This window comes from Microtus oregoni, unplaced genomic scaffold, assembly GCF_018167655.1.
Source record: "Microtus oregoni isolate MIOR12 unplaced genomic scaffold, Mior012 000012F_ref0000307, whole genome shotgun sequence".
In the NCBI taxonomy this organism is placed as follows: domain Eukaryota; kingdom Metazoa; phylum Chordata; class Mammalia; order Rodentia; family Cricetidae; genus Microtus; species Microtus oregoni.
Window position 1 is genome coordinate 17490306 of NW_024543071.1, and position 22633 is coordinate 17512938.

At 47.8% G+C, this 22633-nt stretch overlaps 1 protein-coding gene across 2 annotated transcripts in view; it reads right to left on the bottom strand.

The window, feature by feature from the left end:
• Positions 1-920: 920 nt before the first annotated feature.
• Cnnm1 (cyclin and CBS domain divalent metal cation transport mediator 1) overlaps positions 921-22633 on the bottom strand; it is a 59436-nt gene continuing 37723 nt past the window's right edge. For both annotated transcript variants that reach the window (XM_041661445.1, XM_041661444.1), the window contains 5 exons: positions 16049-16212; positions 6743-6926; positions 6443-6592; positions 4280-4375; positions 921-3200 (listed from right to left, as the gene is read on the bottom strand). In XM_041661445.1, the coding sequence (XP_041517379.1) occupies positions 3121-3200; positions 4280-4375; positions 6443-6592; positions 6743-6926; positions 16049-16212 (674 nt within the window). In that variant the 3' untranslated portion in view covers positions 921-3120. The remainder of the gene's footprint in view (positions 3201-4279; positions 4376-6442; positions 6593-6742; positions 6927-16048; positions 16213-22633) is intronic.

Sequence of the window (22633 nt, forward strand, 5' to 3'; positions counted from 1 at the left end):
GTGAGGGTTTGGCCTTAATTGTGTGTCTGTCTGTCTTTTGGTTCGTGTGTCCTGTACTGTGTTGGGGCTCTGTGGATGTTTGGGAAAAGCTGTAGGACCTCAGACATGGGTGCGTGGTAGACTTACTTCAGAGGTGGGATTGGCGTCAAGGATTCTGTATTCACAGACAGGACACTCAGACTTGCCAGTTCCTGGCCCGGCAACCTTAGGCAAGTCATCCGACTTCTCAGGCCGCATCAGCACCTTTGCGGGGCAGTTTTGGGAAATGGGCGAACACATCCTTATTATAACATTTGGTAGTATAGCCCAGAGCAAAACAATTGTTACTGTATTAGGGAATGAATCGCCTCTACCGAGTCTCCGAGAAGAATCTTAAATTGTTCTGGCATAACCCAGTAGCCGTGCTGTTACACACCTTGCCAGCCACTCCCCCTTGCCTGGCTGTTCCACAGAGCTGGCTTACAGCTTACCCATATCCTCTGGCCCTGCTCTTACCTTTGTTTCGGAAGCGCTGGAAGCATGCCATCTCGACTTCTTTCCAGAGGGTTTGCAGAAGCCTGCTAGTGTGAGCAGCTGAGTCTCAGGGGCATGTCTGGGTCTGGCCCCCAAGATCCTGAGCTTTTCTCATGTCACACAGGTTCAGCAGACGGTGGCCCTTCTCATTATCCTCTTAATACCCCTTCGTCTCCATTTGCAGCCAGGCTCATGTTTAACTTCCCACTTCTGCCATTCAATTCCTGTAGAATCCGCCCCTTCTGGTGTCCCAAAGCCAAGGACCTGGGAGTTCCTGTAACCTGACCCCAGTCCCACACCTGTCTCGAGAGGAGTGCTTGTCCAGGCATCGGGGCCACAGGTGAGATGTGGAAACCACGGCAGAACTCGGAAATTCCGTGTGCAATTAAAGCGGCCATAGTCCAGGAAATACATTTTCATTTTATTTAAAAATTATTTACAATTTATTGAGCCTTCATAAATGCTTTATTTTAAAATCTTTTTTTTTTTAATTTATCTTAACCTGAAGAAAACCTGGGGGTGTGGGAGATAGGGAAGGGGGTGGTGACAGCTCCTTAGAGGTTCTGCAGTGGGGGGAGGGGAGATTGCAATAGCAGTGGCCAGGCGTCGGGGTTTAATGGATACTGAGAGGGAGCGGCTTTTGTCCAGCAGGCTCCCTTGCAAATTCTTGTTCAGAACTCTTCACTTATTGGCCTAGGTCCAAGACCCCCAGCACTTGGTGCGAGCACGATCTGTTCTGACCACGGAGGAGCAGGCAGGGGTGGTGGCTGTGGAATTAGCTAGAACATGCATGGCTGAGCTTCAGGCCAGCCAGGCTAAGCGAGTGGCGTGTGAAGTCAGTGACACACACAGAAGAGACGTCGCTGGCTCCAATCTTCCCTCCCAGGGGCTGTGGCCCTCTTGGCAATATCAGCTGTGGTTCGGTAGACAGTGGGCAAGTGTTTTATTTGGGATGTAGGCTGCACCATACTGTGTGGTGTGCCAAGGATTTCTGAGGACCCTGTCTTGGTGAGTACCAACCTTCCCCCATTGACAAGAATGCCTGACCACTTATAATTAAACACCGTTCTCAAAGTGTCCAATATTCACTCTGCATTGCAGAAACACTGGGCTGAAAGTTCCCCTATTTAAAACCACTAAAAGCCTTTGTGGGTCTGGGAACTTTGAGGCTGGTAGGAAAGCTTCAAGTCTCTGGAACACAAACACACTAAGTTCTGACGGTTCCAAGGGCGTCATAGGCCCTCTAAAGTCAAACTACGGACTCCCCTGGGGTAGTGGCCCCAGGTTAACAACCCCTGAGTTAAAGTTCCTGTGGGTGAGCATTTTCCTTTGAGACACAAATAACATAGAGGAATTATCAGCTGTCCATCTGCCTGTGACCAAATGGAGGAGAGGAAAAGGTGACGTGGGAAAGGTGTGGAGACGCAGCAGGCAGACCTGCATCTCTGGGTACTGACTGGAGGTGTGCAAAGGGTGAGAAATAAATCAGAAACTCAAATTCAAATTCAAACTCGACTTACATTTTCCCTCAGACTGGCTGTTTCCCAGTACCTACAGTCTCAGTAGATACGCTTTGTCATTCTGCCATCTTGTGGTTATGACTGGAATTGCATCTGCCTCAAAACCCAGGACTAAAACCCTGGGATCAGGTAGGTTTTCGGGATACTTAGCTGACCAGCAAGGGATATAGTAAGTGGGAAGTATGTGAAAAAGAAAAGTGAGCGTTCAACATTCCTGTGTCAAGCACATTGAAGTCCCGTGACAGCACGGGGCATCCTTCCTGGCTGACCTGGGCACTCTTTGGTTTATCATGGCTAAAGTCACCGTAACAACAACTTACAAGTTTTGTTTTTGTTTTTGTTTTTTTCCATGTAAGGTTTTTTTTTCCCTGCTTTGATTTTCACTTAAAACCTGAAGTTCCATGTCTGGCTCACAACTTGGTCTCTGTGCTCCCTGATTCTCCTTTTCTGAAGCTGGCTTATTGAGAGATTAGTTACTGGAAGCCCAAGCTGACACGTCCTGGGGAGATATGGTGGCTCAAGCCTTTGTCGCTTGCCCTTTCCAGGCTTCAGAGAGAATCCAGTCACTGACAGTGAGTCCCCAAAACTCTGAAGTTCTGGTAGAAGAATCCCTGTCCATCCCTGGAGCTGACCTTCACACCCGCTCCTCTAGACTCAAATACACCTCTCTCCCCGCATCACCTCCAGAGTTAATCCTAAGCATGAACTATGGCAGAAAGGGCTATTTTGTTCTGGAAGGAAGAATGGTCAATTCCAGGACATGGGTCTCCTGTGGTCCAGGGACACCAAAGAACAAAGAATATCCCTGGGAGCCTCAGAGAGGCATTGCTAGCTTGGGGTCATCTCCCTGCCGGTCCTGGACTATGCTATGGACAAGACCACTTCTAGCCTCTTCCGTCACAGGCATCTCCTTCTGTGTCAAATTGGAGACAACTGGGAAAACTTGTCAGACTGACCGAGAGGGGTGTGAGGTGGAGGGCAGGATGTTCTGTCACCGTGGGAGGCCTTGGGGGAAGCAGGTGATGGGAGGGTGGGTCTTCCCCAAAGCCTTGGAATTTCACACGCGGCCAGTGAGGTCTTCCCCTCGTCAGGTGATCAGAGGTGTTAAATTGGAGTTTTCCTCAGAGGCTTTCTCTCCATCTGCTGACCTCTTCCTTTTCCGTCCACCTGAAAAACGGGTTGTCAGCTCAATCTGCAGCTAGGGAGGACAGTCTCAGCAGGCTGAGGCCTTGGGGACAAAGCCCTGCTTTGGAACTCCTGCCATGGAACCTGCATTACAGCGTGGTGCTGACATTAGCATCTGAAGCACTTTCCCATCAGAGGAGCCTCCTGAAAAACCACGGTCCCAGGCAGTAGCCTATGGCAGAGTTCATGCAAGGGACTAGGTAAGGCGCTGAAATGCCTTCTCTCCCTTTTCTGGAAGGCTCCATCCAGCTCAAGTGACTGCCCGAAACCCCCAAAGAGTGCTAGTCTCCCAGTCTCTGACGTCCCTTGGGCTGGAGTTGGTGGGTAGAGCTGGGAGCCATTCCCGAGGGGTCTGGTTCAGAACGTCTCCTGCCCGCTCTCAGCCAGGTGATGGTGGCTGTATAAATGTCCTCGAAGATGGAAGAGACCCCTGTTTGCAGCTCTGCAGTCTCCAGGATGGAACATTTTCATCTTGTTCTCTCCGCCACTGGCCCGTCTTTTCTCTCTTTTAAGGAACATTTACTGTGTGCAGGGACATTTGCACACGTGTATGTGTGTGGTTGTGCAGGTGCCATGGTGTGCATGTAGAGCTCAGGTCACTACTTGTGAGTCAGTTTTCCCCACTTCCCATGTGGGTCCTGGGAATCACACCCAGGTCCTCAGCCTTGGCATCTCCCTCGCTTTCCTTTCTATGGAGTCTCCTGGCCAAAGGACTATATAGTGAATATTATGGGTTTAGCAGGTTCTAAGGTCTCTGTCATGATTGTTTAATCATGATAAATTGACCTGATGATCTAAAGGTCTCTACCTATAAAAAACAGGAGAAGGAAGGGGGGGGGGTCATATTTTGACCTCAGGGCATGTCTGTGGACTCCTGTCTCCAGATCACCAATGGAAAGGGACAGAGTCGAACAGTATCACAGGTGTGGCACTGGCTCAGGCCCTGTTGCAGTTTTCTAGTCGTGTGTCACTAAGGTTTGCAAGCCTCCCCCTGGGAAAAAGACCCTAGCATACATTCCCACTGCCCAGCAAGGAGTTTCAGTGGGGAGAGAGGTACTCACTCAAGGTTCTTAGCAGCTTCTTGCCCATGGTTTCCTCACAGTCGCTGCTGCTGGGGCTGGCCTCTGGCTCCAGGTGGATGTTACAGCATTCGGTCTCTGTAGTAGAAAGGAGAGCAAACTCGGGTCTCCAACCTGAATGGCAGGAGCAGGCAGGGAGATTCGGAGTGATGCCTGTTTGTGAGTGATGGGATGGAAGGATAGGACCTCCTCTCAGGAAGTGACAGCGCCAAACAGTGCGAGCGTACTGCGTGTGTGTGTGCGCGCGTGCTGCGTGTGTGCGTGCGTGCATGCGCACCTGCCCTGACGGGTGCTGTCTATTAGTTAGCAAAAGGGACAGCGAGACAACAGGAGCTGTTATCCACCAGTCTACTCAGAGTCAGAAATGGTTCTCTCCTCAAATGCCATCTGGCGAGAGAGTGGGAGAACAGACTATGCTCTGTACCAGACGAAAAGGACACTTGGGGCCACCGATGTCACTTTCTTTTACCTGTAACACCAAGGGCTCAGTGCACAGGAAGAGTCCAAGCTGGGAGGCAGGGCGGTGTGCGGGAAGCTAACCTGCGCCTGTACTCCTGACGTGGAGTCCACTTCCAACATTGTCACCAGGCAGGATCGAGCTGTTTTCCCCCTGTCAACCTCATGGGTCCTCACGTGTCCCACTAAGAGGTGGGCTAGACGGTCTCCAAAGTCCACCCATCTCCATTCCTACTTCTTCGCTCCCTCTCTTTGCTACATGCTTTAGTGGAACTACTAAATTTGGTGTGCAGGGGAGGAAAAGGTCTCACGTTTTTCAGTCCAAACCCTGGACTGGTGACTGTATGTGCCCTCTTTCTGGGTTTGTCACAGGTTGTCTCACTGATCTTACAGGCTCAGGAGCCTTTCCAGACCTTCGCTTTGATGTGGAATGGGGCAGGTCTGAAGCAGCAGCTGGTGGGTGGGTAAATGGTGCAGGCAGCACTGGGGGCTGTTCACCTTTGCTGCTGGGACACAGGGAGCTTTGAGCTGCTCCACTATCAAGGCAGAAGTGTGCTGTGTCTCAGATGAAGGGACCTGAGAACGCAGGGAAAGTTCCAGAGACTTTGGCCTGCTCTGTAGCCCAGGGAAAGGGAAGAGCCCTACCAATGAGGGTGAAGGCTGATGATGTCAGAGTTTTCTTTTTTCTTTCTTTCTTTCTTTCTTTCTCTCTCCTTCCTTCCTTCCTTCCTTCCTTCCATCTTTTTGACAGGGTTTCTGTGTAACCCTGGCTGTCCTGGAACATGTGTTGTAGTTTGAGCCCAGGCTGGCCTCGAACTCAGAGATCCGCCTGCCTCTGCCTCCTGAGTGCTGGGATTAAAGGCGTGTACCACCACCGCTTGGCTCAAAGCTGCATTTTGATGCCAGAGAGTACAGCACACTGTACTTATCTATAGAGTAGTTCTAATATTTATAGAGTGTGATACCAGGCACTGGGGTGCCCTATCTATACATCATCTCACTTACACTTGAAACTGCCTTATGACAAATAAAACTATGGTTATATTTATTTATTTATTTAGTTTTGGTTTTTCTAGACAGGGTTTCTCTGTAGCTATGAAGCCTGTCCTGGAACTAGCTCTTGTAGACCAGGCTGGCCTTGAACTCACTCTGCCTCCTGAGTGCTGGGCTAAAGGCGTGTGCCACCACTGCCCGACCTATTATTTATTAACCCAGCTTACCTATTAAGATAAGGAAACTGAACCTTAGGTTGAGTAATTTGCTTACAATTGCACAGTCCCTAAAAACCTGGTGTGGGTGGTGCATGCTTGTAATCTCAACACTTGGGAGGTGGAGGCGGGGGGGTGGTGGTGGTTCAGAAGCTCAAGGTTCTGCTACAAAATAGGTTCGAAGTCAGCTAGGGTTACATGAGACCTTGTGTTTAAAAAACAAAAAACAAACAGACAAACCCAAAAATGTGAATTGAGAGGCTAGGGTATAAATCCAAGTAGAAAACAGCTCCTACCAATGCTCAAGTTTTCCTGGAAAGGTGAATTAGATAGGCCTGATACATGGTAGGCACCTCACTCCTGTGCCCCTCCTCTCTGATACAGGAGCTAGGAGCCCAGGGCCCCCCAAGCCAGCTGGTTCTGAACCACACTTGTATCCCAGAGCGGTGATCTCCCTTGCTCCTCTGGACCCAGCTCTGACCTGCTGTTGTGGGAACAGCCGCAGGGGACAGCGAGAGCTGGTGTGTCTTGTTCTCCTCAAAGTTGGCCATTTCTTCCTGGGGGAAGGCCATCTCCTCCATCCTCAGGTACACGACCTCCCCGGGGCTTCTCAGACCATCTGAGCGGCTGCCTAGGGAGGACAGTGAGTATGTCACCACTGTGCCTTGGAGGAGACCTAGGGCTCTGCCAGGCACAAGATGGCTGCGGAGCAGAAATGGAGGCAGTAGGGAGGGTTGCTCATACCGCACAGCAGCCCAGCCCGTCTGCCAGACTGACTCACACGGCAAGCTGGTCCTGTTGCTCAGGAGTGTGAGGACTGGGTCATCCTTTGGAGTCTGGGGTGTGCCCCGGGTCGTAGGGGCCTTGGTGGAGTCCCCATCAGTGAAAGCCTCCATGTCTGGGGACTGGGGCGAGCTGTCCATGTGGCAGGCCGTGAGTGCATTCTGGTACTGCTGTCGTGTGATCTGGAAGGAAGTGGACAGAGGCTCAGGAGAGCGGTGTAGACACTGCATCACAAACAGCTCCTCTGGGATGCTTTGGAAGGCCTGGCCTGAGGCCTGAGGCCATGAAGTGGAGTTCCACCCAAGCGCATTAGCCCCGCAGAAGGACAAAGAAGGGTTCTTACTTGCTGACCACAAACACCCATTATACATTGTTCTGGCTCTAGACTTTGCAGTGTACTGGGAAGAACCTGCCCGGACCGCTTCTGTGTTGCTGCAGCAAAGTATCCGAGCCTTGTACTTTATATAGAAAAGAGGTTTGTTTAGCTCAAGATCTCGGTGGTTGGAAAGTACAACCAGCATGGAGCTGACGTTTGGTGAGAGCCTCCCTGGCTGTATCACACGCTAAGAAGCAGAAAGGGAAACGGTTGACTGTAGCAGGGGGCTAAACACATAGGCCAACCTTGTTTGACAACAACCCAGTTTCACAAAAGCCAATACAGTCCCAGGAGAATGATATTAATCCCCTTCGAGGAGGTGGACCCCGTAACTCTCACATTTCTCTAGGTTCAACCTCTGGAAGATCCACCTCATAACTCTGTTACACTGGGGACTTTGCTAACCTTTGGGGACAGACTCAAACCATACCCAAACCAGGGGATGTGGGCCAGACAACTGTGACTCTCACACTTCAGTATCAGACCCACAGGGTTTGTTACATCCAGGTTTCTGGGCCCAATTCAGAATGTTTCTAATTTACTAGCTCAGCATCCAAAACATTTCCATTTCTAGCAAGTTCCACGTAAGGCTAGTGATACTGTGCTTTGCAGGGAACTAACTGACCTGTGCCTCACACTAACTAGGTCTTGTCAAAGCGGTTTAAAGGACACAGCGGCATTGTGCTCGCAGCTGGCTTTGGTAGTTTGCAGGCGAAAACTAAGCCTTGTGCTTTATAACGTGGAAATGTGTGTGTCTGTCCACTCACTGTCTGCCCAAAGCTTCAACAGAGTCAATGCTCTTGCTGAGAACACCTCATGGCCCAGCCTCTGCTGTCCCTCACTCGGCTATCTGACGTTATGTTCTGTTGTGGAATATTTGTTTAAGATGCGTTACATTTGTTTATACTGCGGAATATTTGTTTAATGATGCAAAGATGTGTTGCATTCTTTTATGCTGCATTTATTTAACTCTGTAAAGCTGTGTTAATTTGCCTGCCTAAAACACCTGATTGGTCTAATAAAGAGCTGAACTAGGCAAGGGGGAGAAAGTGGTGGGGTTGGTGGGCAGAGAGAATAAATGGGAAGAGAAATCTAGGGAAAGGAGGAGGAACAAAAAAGGAGGAGAGGAGGATGCCAGGGGCCAGCCACTCAGCCACACAGCAAGTCACAGAGTAAGAAGGATGGGAAGATATAATAGAATAAAGAAGGGTTAAAAAGCCCAGAGGCAAAATGTAGTTAAAGAGAAATGGAATAATTTAAGATAGAAAAACTGGCAAGAAACAAGCCAAGTTAGGCCCGGCATTTATAAGTAAGAGTAAGTCTCCATGTATTTATTTGGGAGCTGGGTGGTGGGCTCCCAAAGAGTGGAAAAAACAAAACAAAAAACTAACTACAATGTTACATGTAGAAAATTTCCTACAGGACACTTGATAAAGAGAGCAGTTGACCCTCCAGTAGCTGTGTTCTGTAGTGATATTTCATTTGTACTTTAATAAATAAAGCTTGCCTGAAGATCAGAGAATAAAACAGTCGCACTGATCAGCCTTACAGACCAGGCAGTGGGCACACACCTTTAATCCCAGTAGTCACACTAGCTCGCCATAAAAACTGCGCAGTAGTGGTGCACACCTTTAATCCCAGCCCTAGAGAGGAAGATAAGATGGGAGGAGACAACTGTCAGACACAGTCTCATCCTGAGATTCCTAGAGACAGGATCACCATTTTGGACTGAGGTAGAGGTAAGGGCCAGTGGCTGACTGATTCGCTTTTCTGACCTTCAGGTTGAACTTTATTTATCAAAATACAAATGAAATATCACTATATTGTTCTTTAAAGAATTACTTTTATCTTATTTATTCTTAATTAAATTTTAGTTTATGTGGGGCGTGTGTGTGTGTGTGTGTGTGTGTGTGTGTGTGTGCGCGCGCGCGTGCACACCTTCAGAGGTCTGACGAGGGTACAAATCTGCTGGAGCTGCACTTACAGGCTGTTGTGAGCTGCTACACAAAGGTGCCGGAAACCAGGTTCACTGAAAAGCAGCAAGCACTCTCAACTGTTGAGCCATCGTTCCAGCCCTCCGCTGTGTTCCTCAAAATATTAATTTAGACTTGTCTTCTAGTTTAATCAAATAAGGCAAAGTCATCCTTTACCCAGAAAGTACAACAGGAAACTCAGGGCCTGCTGCTCAGCACCCATGACTTAAGCCTTGGTTTTGTCACTTTTGAGCTGGGTAACACTAGCCAGATCACTAGCCCCTCTGAGTTTGTAGAACATGCCTGGAGAACAGAGATAATATGAGCTCATGCATTATGCAACCATTCCATATGACTCGTTATCACACGCCCACATACATCTCTCAGTCTGACTTTGTATGAGGCATACATTTCAAAGACAGGTGTCATATTCACCAGCTCTCTCCTTCTAAACTCTCCACAGCATGCCATGGTGTGGGGGAGGAGGAGGGGCAGTGGCCCTCTGTCCCCAGAGTCTGTGTGACCGGTGGTGTTAGAGAGACAAGTCTAGAAGCTTGGTAAAGCCTTCAGTAAGAAGACACAGCCAGAGAGGACAACAGCCGGAGGCAGATGCCAGGGAGAGGCCGTGGAAGGATCAGGAAAATGGACAGGAAAAGCTACAGTGATGGCGGAAAAGCAGGAGAAAGGAGATAATGTTGGGTTTGACTTTGGACTGGATCTGCTGGCTCAGGACTTCCATCTGCCAGGTGGATGGTTGTGTCCCCCAAGCTAGATGCCTTTTGGGAGTGAAACTGTTGTAAAATGCTCCATTTTCCTTTAACACTTTTTTATACGTGGGAGGCTTCTGCCCTGTTGCCCCTGCGCTGAGCTACGCTTCAGACACCACTGTGGAGGAAAGAACAATATAGGAATTAATGACCGCTTGATAACAACTCTAAGGGAGGGAGCCCTCCTGTGAGAAACCGAGTTCCCTGTCATTGGAAGCAGTCACCATGTTAAACCCCCATTTGTTGGTCCTGTTGTCCTGGCTGTGTTTGTCAACTTAACACAGGCTAGAGTCATTGCAGAGGAGGGAGCCTCCGTCGAGAAAATGCCTCCCTAGGGTTGTGCTGTAGGCAAGCCTGTAGGGCATTTTATTAATTAGTGATTGATGGGGGAGGGCCCGGCCAATTGCAGGCCAGGGCCACCTCTGGGCTGGTGGCGGTTCAGGGTTCTATAAGAAAGCAGGTTGACCAAGCCATGGGAAGCAAGGCAGTAAGCTGCACCCCTCCAGGGCCTCTGTGTCAGCTCCTGCCTCCAGGTCCCTGCCCTGTTTGAGGTCCTGTCCTGACGACTTCCTTTGATGATGAACAGTGATGTGGAAGTGTGAGCTAAATGAACCTTTTTGCTCCCTAAGTAGCTTTGGTCATGGTGTTTTATCACAGCAATAGAACCCTAACTAAGAAGCCTGCTGTAAAGAAGATTCAGACAGCTGCAGCCAGGACTGGACATTAGGAGAAGCACGGTGGTGTGTGTGTTGGAGGGAGTGCTTGGCCCTAGGTGCTGGGTAAAGGGTAGAGTTTGGGGGAGGGTCTGCCAGTGGGTGGCTGTTAAAAGGGACGGTGCCATTGACTGGTTACCTCTTGCTTTCACACTGTTTTAAGAAAAGAATTAAACTTTAAACTACCCCTGTGCTAACGCATCACTTAAAAAACAAAACAAAAACCTGTCTCCATAGGGACTATAGAGAAGGCTTAGCAGTTAGGAGCAATTGTTCTTGCAGAGGACCTGGGTTCGAGTCTCAGGCATACACAGACCTACATGTGAACAAAATACTCAGACACATAGAATAAAATGAATAAATCTAAATAAATTAGAAAAGAGAAACTGTCGACATAAACTCTGTTCTGAAGAATGGACTCAGGTTCAAATATCTCTTTTCGTCCTTTCTTTCCCTTTGGGCAAGTTTTGTTATTAGTGCTAGGGGGTGGATCCAGGGCCTGGGACATGCCAGGCAAACAGGGCACAGCTGAGTTACACTCCTGGCCCTGACAACTTTTCAATTTAGCATGTTATTGTTAAATAGAAATATTGTTTAGGAGTTAAATGAGAAACAGGCCAACCAGAGCTACATGCGACACCCTGTCTCCGAAAAACAAACAAGAGAGAAACAGGTGAACTAATTCTATCAATGTGGCCTTGAGGGTCAACAGTTCTCATTGCTACCAGCCCAGAACTGGGACAGCCAGATCCTTTCCCAGCGTGCTTCACTGCAGCCTCCCATAGCCTTTGTAGGCGTGCCCCACATGACACTGCCTTAAGCCGGCTCTGGTTCCGTCCCAGTTTTTAAAGGTCCAGACACTGTCCAGATAATATAGTGCTTTAAAAAAGTCACGTAGTTTAGTACCTGCACAGGTCATTGTTATTGCCACATAGTTTAGTGCCTGCACTGATCATTGCTATGTAACTTATTTTTCTCCTCTTATCTATTTGCAAGGTTGTTTTATATAAAACAATTTACATACTTACATTTTGAATTTTTTTTTTGTTTAAAATTTTTTTTGTGTCCGGGTATTTTGCCTGTGTGTATGTTTGTGCAGCATGTATATGTTTGGGGTCCATGGAGGCCAGAACAGGGTGTCAGATCCCCTGGAACTGGAGTTACAGGTGGTTGTGAGCTGTCGTGTGGGTGCTGGGAATTGAACCCAGGTCCTCTGGGAGCGCAGTCAGTGCTCTTAACCACTGTGCCATCTCTTCAGCCCCCATATTTGTATCTTATATTCAAATATATTTAGCACACTGCACAGTAGCCAAAGAACATTGTTAATACTCAAGAAATTCACAATAATTGGCTGATGAAGTTAAGCAAGCTAATTTTCAAAAGACAATGTTTTCTTCTTGTCTCTCATTCCCTGCTGCAATGTAGCCATGTAATCTTAGCAGTAACTTGAGTTTAGATTGTCCTTTCATACTTTGGCCAGTCAATAATTTAAGAAGCTCCTAAATCATTATCTTGAAACTAACAAAGGTAAGGTTCCCCTTTTGGGAATCTTGACTTGGCAGCCAAGGCACCCGGAAGAGAACCTTTAGGCTTTGGATGTCTCGTCATTTTTTGAACCTGTGATTTATTAGCCTTCAAAACACGATCCTGCAATTTAGTGATCTTACCACTAGATGGTAATGGTGATCAAAGTCATACAACCCACACTGTAAGGGACCTGTCAAACATAAGCTTAACAATGATGCCTACAGGACAGACAGGCAGAAATACAGACAGACAGATGACAGACAGACAGACACAATAAACAAAACATAAAAACCCAAGACAAAACAAAGCCACCAACCAAAAAACAAGACAAAATTCACAAGGATTGGTGGCTTCATAATGTATTAATTTCTACGAGTCATGGCTTTGTTTAAAAATCTTTCCAAAAAAAAAAAAAAACGTAAGATGTGCCTTTCTATCTCATTTTAAACTTGTCTTGAAATCATATTTTTCTTGAACTTTGAGTTTATTGGACAAAGACTGAGGAACATCTGGGGTTTGGGCCCCATGAAAGCCCTTCCCCGTATGGTGTTCCCTTTCGTTCCACAGGGACGATATGGCTCAGAGCACTTCCCTGGGATGTCTGAGGCCCATGTTCAATCTTTAGTACTACAAAATAAAGTAAGAAAGCACAGAGACTCTCCTGGTTAAAGAGGTGGGAGCTGGGAGAGGAAGGTGGGGAAAGTTGCCTCAGCAACATTTTAGGAACAATCTTACACCACACAGCAAATGAGAAAACTAAACCGTAACACAATTGTCTTGAATTTGAAAAGTGCCCCTCGGTAGAGCTAAATGTTTCCTGAAGCCACGGGTTTGGGAAGAGTTTGACTAATGCTTCAATTAGACATCCTCAATTTTAAAATGTTTAGGTGCAAAAACAACAACAACAACAACAACAAAAAAGAACTTTGTTTGGTATTTCCTGGCAGCTTGAACCCAAACACAATCCTCTGATGTAACAAAAAGAACATATAATTCTCAGTTCTCCTGAGAATTGGCCTTGGCTTTGGGGTTCCACTCCCTCTTCTCAGGTTGGAAAAGCTTTCCCTGTTATTTGTGGAAAGTCCCGTTTTCTTAGGTCTAGGAATGGGAACGAGTTTTATGGAAACCTTCACAGATTTCCTCCGTCTGAGGGCCTCTTCTCAGTACGTTCCTCTGAGGAGCTGCCGCATCCATGTCTGTCTGATTGCTCTAAGTGATCTCGTCAGGACGAAGACCCTCGGCTCCCCATAGCTCCTTATTTAAACCCGATGGATAAATAATCTTACTCACTTTTCACTCCAAAGCAGCAAACCAAACTGTACACTGACTTTTTGAACTTCGGCCATAAATGGTGCTGTATAATGCCCAAAAGCTCTACGCTAAAACCTAATCCCCTAGGAGAAGGCATTCAGCGGGAGGGCTTCGGAAGGGCTTTGGGTCTTAAGGGTGGTGGGCGCTGTGACTTCTCTTCTAAAGGGCTTGCCTCCTTTCTCTGGTCTCTAACACCCGAGGACACAAAGGCTGTGAGGAAGTGGGCCCTCCACACATACTGGCTCTACAGGGCCCAGACCTTGGACTTGCTAGCCTAAAGTATGTAAGCTGTACATACTATGGTGATTTGTGACGGCGGCCTGAATTGACTTCCTGAGTTGAACAGGAAAACCCAAGTTGGGGGGTGGGGTGGAGAGAAGGACTCTCCTTTCCTTTTCCCCATCCAAACATTTTAAAATTGAGAAGGGCGGCCAATTAAACGCTCTTTAAACCCGTGGCTTTAGAAAACTATTAATCCTACTTAATAATTTTTTTTTATACAATTGCCGGGGCAATGCGCTAAAAATAGAATCCAAATTCCTTATACTGCCCCAGAGGGCCCAGGGGTTCTGCTTTTGATGCTCCATTCCCATCTCACACCTGCGTCTGCCTCTGTTCTTCACAGGCCAGTGCCCAGATCCCTGACCCCCCACCCCACCCCCCAGCACTGTGGTTTCTATTCTGAGCATTCACTCTCCTTCCTTCGTCAGCCCTCAGCAAGCGTCCTTCCCTCAGCCCACTCTGAGGGCCACTTCAGAAGCAGCCGACTTGTCCCTCCCTGTCTCTCTTTATGCCATGGCTCTGCCATCACTACTTGAGCTTATCTGGTTTATGACACACTAACCTGTCTCCTTCACCCCTGCTTTGGACACATAAACTCTAGAAAGACAGCTGTCGCAGTAGCTCATCCTGAAATTCTGAGGCGATACTCCAAGAGCGGAGCTAGCACATCAGCCCCCCTTGCTACCCTCCTCCACCTCTGAGGAAGGTCTGTATTAGCACTGAGAGGTCTCTCAGGATGGACGCCACAGGAAGTGAGGTGAGCCTCTCTGCTCTCAGGCCTGGCAGCGGTCCAGTCTCATCAGCCGGTGGTGCTCAGCTGGGCCGTGATTGCTTCTGCCTGGGTGAACTTTTCACAGTTCTCCCTGAAGCCCAGTGACTCCAGGGCGTGGACTCCAGGAGCAGACAGAAGCGTCAGCTCTGAAGTGTGACTCTATTGGTTTTTAGCCAGATGGTCTTGCCTTCAAGCCTCAAAGTCATGTGTACAATGGGAATGGCAGTAGAACCTACCTGAGGGGATGGTGGTGAGGCTGAATGGGTGAGTCAGGCAAAGGAGTCAGTGAAGACCCCCGCAGAGCGCTTTGCATCCAGCCGTCCTTACCCTGCCCTGTCTTAGCTAGGGTTTCTGTGGCTGTGAAGAGACTCTATGGCCGGGCGTAGCAACTTTTATAAAGGAAAGGTTTTAATTGGGGCTGCTACAGTTTCCGGGGTTTAGTCCATTATCACCATGGAGGGAAGAAGCATGGCGGCATGCGGTCAGACAGGCTGCTGGAGAAGGAGCTGCGAGGTCTACACTTGATCCACAGGCAGCAGAAGTGAATGCCACACAGGCCTAGCTTGAGCATCTGAGACTTTAAAGCCATCCCCACAGCGACACACTTCCTCCAACAAGGCCACACCTCTTAATAGAGCCACTCCCTATGTGCCAAGCATTCAAACACATAAGTCTATGGGGCCCTTCCTATTCCAACCACCACATGCCCACCAGGCAAGCTCTGCCCCTCTGCTGGTAATGTCTAGTGGTTTCTTCTTTTCACAGTTACTTCTACTGGCTATCACTAAGGTATCTGCGGAGTCCTGGCACATAACACCAGCCAGCACACCCCAGAAGTAATCCGTGCTTTGGGCAGGAGGACATGACCTTCTCCCACTGTGGGGTTTCAGTGCCTGGCAGTTACCAAGTGTACTCGCTGGGTGTTTCATTGGACTGGGGTAAGTGGGGCTCCAGCTAAGGTGTCAGCACCATGTTGATAATGGTTTGCTGGATGTTAGAAGAGAAGAGAGAAGAAAATAAAGGAAAGAAAAAGAAAAGAAAAACTCAGTAGAGTAAGAGAAAGGGAGGAAATTTGAATGACTCCTGGGTACTGCAACCCTAAGGATAGATCTGAAGAGACACCAGGCTTTTTCCTTAAGTGCCTGGTTCTTCAGTGACCCATTTTCATATTATGGCTTAGAAATATTATCATATAAGTCAATATACTGTCGTAGAAGATTATCACGGTTTTTCTGTACTCTTGATTTATTTATCCCTTGCCGACTGACCTTGAAAGAAAGGAATAGAATCTCTCTGGTGCTAATGGCAGGGGTCCAATCGAGACAGTTCTGCCTAGAAATGGATCTCAGGCAAGCTCATCTCCCTTTAGTTTGTGCCTTAGTGTCTCCACATGAAATAAAGGGTCAGGAGTCTTAACTGTGTCAAAGGATCAACAACAACAACGAACAGTAACGATCACGCTTACTAAAACCAGGTACAGCCAGGGAGGAAGTGCCACGCACCGTGACACTGGGACTGGAGAATGGGATGTGTCTAAAGGTCTGTCCCACTCCCCCAGCCAGCTGCCCTCCTGGAGGAGTTACCTTCACAAACTGCACATCGCTGATGATGTGCACCGAGTAGTCAGGTGTGTAGAGGTTGTTGCTGCTGCTGTACAGCTGTGTGTTGCTCCCGCCAAAGTCACTGCGCTCTCGGTTCGGAGACTCGGAGCGATTCAAGCCGCTGCAGCGAGAAGGGGACCGGTTTACTGCAGATGGTGAGGAAGAGGGGGGCGGGCGAGAGAAGAGAAGAGGAAGGATGAGAGGAAGGAGGAAGAGAGAAAGAGGTGCTGTTTACAGAGGTCCCACGGCACTACCAGGCAGTGGTGGCATTGCGAGGACAGGGACCCACACCCCACTAGAGCCCAGGGAAGGAGTGGCTTGTTGGTATCGCCTCCTGAGAGGCACAACCTGACCCAGGGAGGAAGCCAAAGTGCTTGCTTTCCCTAGATGGTGGGCAGAGGTGGGATGCTGTCTTGGCTCAACTTCAAGTTAGGTGCAGGACAACCCCCAAATACACAAGGATAGTGGTGCACAATAGAGACCCCTCTATTGGGGCTAGGCACTGCACACAGTGTAATAACAAACCCTTTTAGAAAGACCAGGGTCTTCTGTTTGTCGTCAGAATCACCTGTCACCACCGTGGCCATATTTTAGTGGCGCTAACTTGGGTCTGCCTCAACAGTGGCAGGTCCTGGACCAAGAGTGTAAAGAGAGGTCCACAAGCCATAAGGGTAAATGCTTAAAAGTTGTATAGCATGTTAACACGCAGTTACATTGTTTTGTCCTTGCCTCTCACAGCTGTTTATAACAACCTGCAAGGCAAGGCTCAACTCCTTGTGTGGGGTGAGCCAGGCTCTGGTCTTAGGACTTCTGGATTCAGTATCTTTCAGGGATGGTTAGTTGTGCAGCTCTAGGACTCTGCATGTTTGAAATGTGTAGCAGGACCTAACTCCCTTCGACTCTATGAAGGTCTTGCCTCATACAGAGACGCAGCACTGAGGAGAGCCACAGTGGTCCTTGAAAATGTGGGTTATGTAAAGGCTCATTCTGGCATAAATGGAGCCTGGAATAATCCACAGACTTTCTGCCAAAGGCACAAATGTCTCCATAGCTTCTTTGACTATGCCATTTGGACAGTGAGCTATCTCTCTTAGGACCAATAGGGATGAGGAAGATGAATGTGACCATAAGCATTGTCTCAGCCATGGGACAACCCTACTGAGAGAACACAAAGCCCTTCTCATCCCTCTGTTTCCCTAGTGATGCCACTCTGCACACCTTCCCCAGAGCCCAAAGAGGCTGTAGGCTTCTCAGAACTCAGATGTACTTCAGAGAGCTCAAGTGAAGACTCAAAATTTTCAAAGATTTTTTTTTTCTCAGAGCGAAACTTAGTGATTTAATTCTGCCCCCTGAGATGATGCTTGTGTCCGTCAGGATGTCTGATCAGCACCTACTGGAATGAGTCACAGAGCTGGGCCATTAGTCTATTTGCCAAGTCATCGCAGCTTGGCAAACCACATAGCGAACCTATTTAAATAAACATAGATCGGACACTTTCTCTCTAGAACCACAATAATCCCTGCTTTTGTATGACTATAGAACTGAGGATCTCACTTTTATCTCAGTTATCTCTGCAAATGCCATTTACTTGTGATTTGCCATTTGATCCCCCCAAGAAACTTGGGAATCAGCCTTGACTCCCCTGCTCACTAAGGACCACACTGAGACCTGCCATTGGCCTCTAACCCAAACAATCCTCTTCTCTCTCTCTCTAGTCAGGGACAGTTGCCAGCACCATTGCTTGGATCACAATCTGGTCTCCTCACTTCTAACCTCAGACAGCAGGTTTCCATCTATGGGGTGCATTCCAAGACTCCTATAGGTATTTAAAACTCTAGTTGTACAAACCCAATTTATATGCTGTGTTTCCCTACATACATATGATAAACTTTAAATTATAAATAAGAGATCATCTGCCACTATGCATTAGCTAATAAAACAAAATACTAATACACACAAAAATAAAAGTTGTTTATACACTATGAATTCCCTATTTCCTAAATATTTCAATTTAATAATTTATGGATCTTGATTATCATCAGCGACTGAAATCATAAAAAAGGAAGTCTGGATAAAAGGAGACCACTGAGATCCATTTCCATAATCCATTTCTGATTCTATCTGAATAAACTCAGACTGCTTGCTGATCCCCACTTTCCTGACTCATTTCCTCTTGGGCCACCTTTTCCTCTCTTGGCCTCTGGCCTCCTTGGTGTCCTCAACCACATAGGTGTCTCTCACTGAGAAGACACCAATCCCTTGGTTCATAGCCCTGCCTCCCGAGGTTGCTTCCTTCTCAATCCCTAGCTGTCACTGAAGAGGCTTACTTCTCTGAAGACCTCATCTGGGCACCCTGAGAGCTCCTCCATGTTCACTGTGGCTGTCCCTCTCCTGTCCTTCAAAAAGCACTTTCACAAAAATTACACATTCTTTAGATCTGCCTAACTCAACATTTAGCGAGAGTAGAGACCTGGCCTTTCCTGGTCATCAATATATACCCAACAGAGCCTGACCAGGACAGGCACTCAATATAAATGCAGAGTGGAGAAATATGACCTCGCAGTCCTCGAAACGGTTTTAATTTAGAATCTAAATTCTGTATAAAAAGAGATTTTAGAGCTCCCAAATGGTCTTGGAGTCCCCAAGCCTTTTCTCTGTAAATTATAGTCATCTAGAAAACTCCTCTAAGAAGCTACGGTTGGTAGTAGGGTACCAGAAACACACCCAGATGGAGTTAAATCCAAGAAGCCTCAGGCCTTGGCCAGCAGCTTAGGGGAGAGGCCAAGGACACCAGGACTCTACCTGTCTGTTTACAGGCGGACTTGGAGTCAGTCCCCTGGAAGTTGCCTATTCACGGGTGTGGGTGGGCCAGACTCTCCAGAGCCACTAGGGCCAACAAGACAGTGACAGAGGATACAGTGACCACTCCAGTGACTGTGGATTATAAGACTGTGGTCTTGGTCCCTTAAAAACAAAGTGATGAGTTCTGGCTGGGCTAAGTCTATCCGTAGTTATTCAGTGCGGCAGCTGACAGCCAGAGCCCTGCCCTCTGGGACAGTTGTGGGGGTAACAGGTAGTTTTGCAGGAGGGTAGCTTCTTTGGCATACGATCAGGGTCTGGAAAGTTGAACCCTGACTCAGTGGGTCTTGGCTTTTACTCAGCTTAGGCACAAGTCGGGGGAGAAGATGTGAATCCTACCTGTGGCTTCAGCTACCCTGAGGCAGTATTGCGGCATTTTCTGTTTTTCCTGGCCAGACAGGGGTCTCACAGCCCAAAGTTTCTGCCCCGAATCCTTATCTCAGGCCATGTTTCTATATATATTTGAAAAGAATGACAGGGAAACAGAACTTATCTTATCTATTGAACTTTTCCCATCTGCAGAAGCATCTGCCTGAATCACCTCCGTGCCTTGTTGGCAATAGAGGCAACCACCACATCCTGGTTCCCCAGAAGGCTCTCACCATACCTGAGCATCTAGGATCAGGAGTCACCCTACTTTCTCTCAGGGACTTACAGGTCAAGCACAGTTACATACTTTGTTGATGGAGGAAGGTCATTGGCTAATAAAGGCACTGCCCTGGCCCATTTTATTGGTTAGAGGATAGGTGGGAGGAGTAAACAGAACAAAATGCTGGGAGGAAGAGGAAGTGAGCTCAGAGACTCCACAGCTCTGCTCTCCTCCTGGGAGCAGATGCCTGAGAGAGAGGCCATGCTCCCGGCTCCTGGGCAGACACACGCCATGAAGCAAGCCGCCAGGTTAGACATGCTGAACCTTTCCCGGTAAGACCGGTGCTCACCGATTATTAGAGATGGGTTGTTCGGGATAACAGAATTAGCCAGTAAGGGCTAGGGCTAAAGGGCCAAGCAGTGTTTAAAAGAATACAGTGCCCGTGTAATTATTTCGGGGCATAAGCTAGCCGAGCAGGCGGCCAAGGTGCTGGGGACGCAGCCCCGCCGCCCTTATTACTTCACTTTGTTGTTGTGTTGAAGAAGGAACATATTTTTAATTTTTTAAAAGTAAATGCAACATTGGATGTTTCTTTATAAAATCCCAAAGATTTTCAAACACCAACAGATACAATTGTCTCATAAAAGGAATTTTTAAGGGAAAAAAAGAACTCTCATTTTGTGACAAAGAAAGTCCCAGTTCATCTGAACGTTGTGTAAGATGGATGCTCCAGTGTCCCCGAGCCTGACATTCCTCAATAGGTAGGATGCTGATGACTCAACATTTTGGTAATTGTGCACACACACAATTCTGAGGCTTCAGAGCCAGGGGAATGGAAATGGAAATGCTTTTAATAAAGAAAGAGAAGAAATCAGTAACAGACGAGTGTCCCAGCAGCATGGCAAACTAGTTCAAGTTGTCTAATTCCCCGTGGCATTTCCTAAGAGCACAGAGGCACAGCTTGGGGGACGAAACAATGCGGGAAATCCCGAGTGCAGTGTGAGGGGGTCGGAAAGCGGCAGATCAAACAGCAGCACAGAATACTGCCGAGCACAGGGCACCACCAGGAGGCGGCCAAGCGGCCAGCACGCCTTTGGCCGGCTTGTGGTATTATACCACAGCTGGCTCCGGGGCGACTGGGTGGAAGGGGCACCGTTTTCTACTCCACACCACTAACTGCTCTGGAAGATTGTGGCAGACCTCCGTCCTGCAGCCAGTGTGTGGCCATCCTGCAAGAGCCGTCTGTCCTAGCTAGCGGTTTAGAGTGCCCAAGGCTGGGTGGAGAAGATATTGCTATAAAACTGGGGGAGGATGGGAGGTGGAGAAGAAGGTTTTCCAGAGTAACTGCTGCTGCTGGACAGAACCCCTTCACTCTGCACTAATATTTGGGCTTGAAGACTGCCACCCGGTTCTGGGACTGGTGCTTCATGCGTACCTACTTTTACTTAGGGAGCCTTCACAATCCTATTCAGGGAGCAAAACTCAAAATTCACAAGTATGATGCTTGACTCCCCTTGGGAGCATGAAGATTTGGAGAGTAGACGGGCTCTGGGCCTCCCTGTCGACATCTTTTGGATCATCCTAGAAGGTTGAGGGGGAACAGCTTCCTTTGGTCACGGTTACTACCACAGGCCATCTGTGTTTCCCAAATTGGATGGGGGGTGGGCTGGGGTTTAATTACATAGGCTTATAAGAGCACAAACTAAGATTATTAAAATTCATCATCCTTTGGTAGTTTTCTAACATCAGACAACCAAATGCCAAGAGCCAGCCCTCAGTCAAGCCCCATGCGAACTCTGCAAGTCAGCCCCAGTTACGATCCCAGATGAACTTGCTCACGTTTCAAGGAGCTTTAATGGTTCCCAAATGTTCACTACACCAGCGCCAACCCCAAGGAATAGTTCCACTTGCCACATTGTACAAAGCCAAAAGATTATTTTTAGGGACTCCTTGTATATTCTGGGAGAAGACGCCATCATCTTTGATCTCAAAGAACATTACGGACAGACCATTGAAGCCTCAGCTCTGACTTCTCCCCTTTCTCCGTGTTCTTGTGGACTTGGGAGGATTGCCACGGGAAAGCCAATATTATCTCCACCAGGAGAAGGATGAAGGAATGAATTTGGTGGGAGGGAGTGATAACTGCAGTGGGGCCAATGAGAAGCTCCATTTTTAAACAAAAGCACCTGCAAAGTTAGCTAATTGCAGTGTATTCTGGAGGTGATCCATGGACCACTAAGCCCTCCTTACTCCAGACTCAAAGAAATGCCCTATGGAGAATGATCTGCAATCACATGCTCAATATTTTTGAAATATTTGGTACAAGGACTCTTGGACTCAGTCCAGTGCGAGCACCATATTCATTAACATGGCTAATGCAAACACACTGAAGTCCTCTAGGGGGCACAAAATGCCCACATGTGGAGATTCAGTATCTGTCCCAGGCAAGAGAAAGCAGGATCCAGGGACCTGGATGCCTTGTCCCTCTACCTACTTACTACACATACAAGACTGACCAAATGGCTTAATTTGTGTGTCTCTGTTTCCCTATAATAATTTCTACCCACCTCCCAAAGTGGCTGTGGGGAGTAAAATAAAATGATTTCTTTTTAGAAATCTCCTAACTTTTAAAATTTCCTTTATGTGTACAAGTGTTTTGCTCGCACGTATATATGTGCACCACAAAGAATGTCTGGTACCAATGGAGACCAGAAGAGGGCACTGGATCCCCAGTACCTGGAGTTACAGAGGGTTGTGAACTGCCATATGGGTACTGGAAATTCAATCTAGGTCCTCTGCAAGAGCAGCAAGTGTTCTTAACCTTTGACCTCCCTTTCCAGTGCTCTGATTTCTTTTTAAACTTGTTAATTTTTAGGGCTGATCTTTTTCCCTATGAAAGACAGGTTAAGGCTTACTTAATAAGTATACAAGTTTCTATTTCTTGAGCGGAAATCAAGACTGGGACCAGAAGGAACTCAAGACTTCTTGAGAGAAAAGTCCTAGGCTTGCCACAAAACTCCCAGACTTCTTTGCTAAAATGGGTCAGAAATAAGAGTGACAGAGGTCATGTTGTTGTGTAGGGTACTGAGAATGTCACCCAGTTATTGTGGAGGCTAATG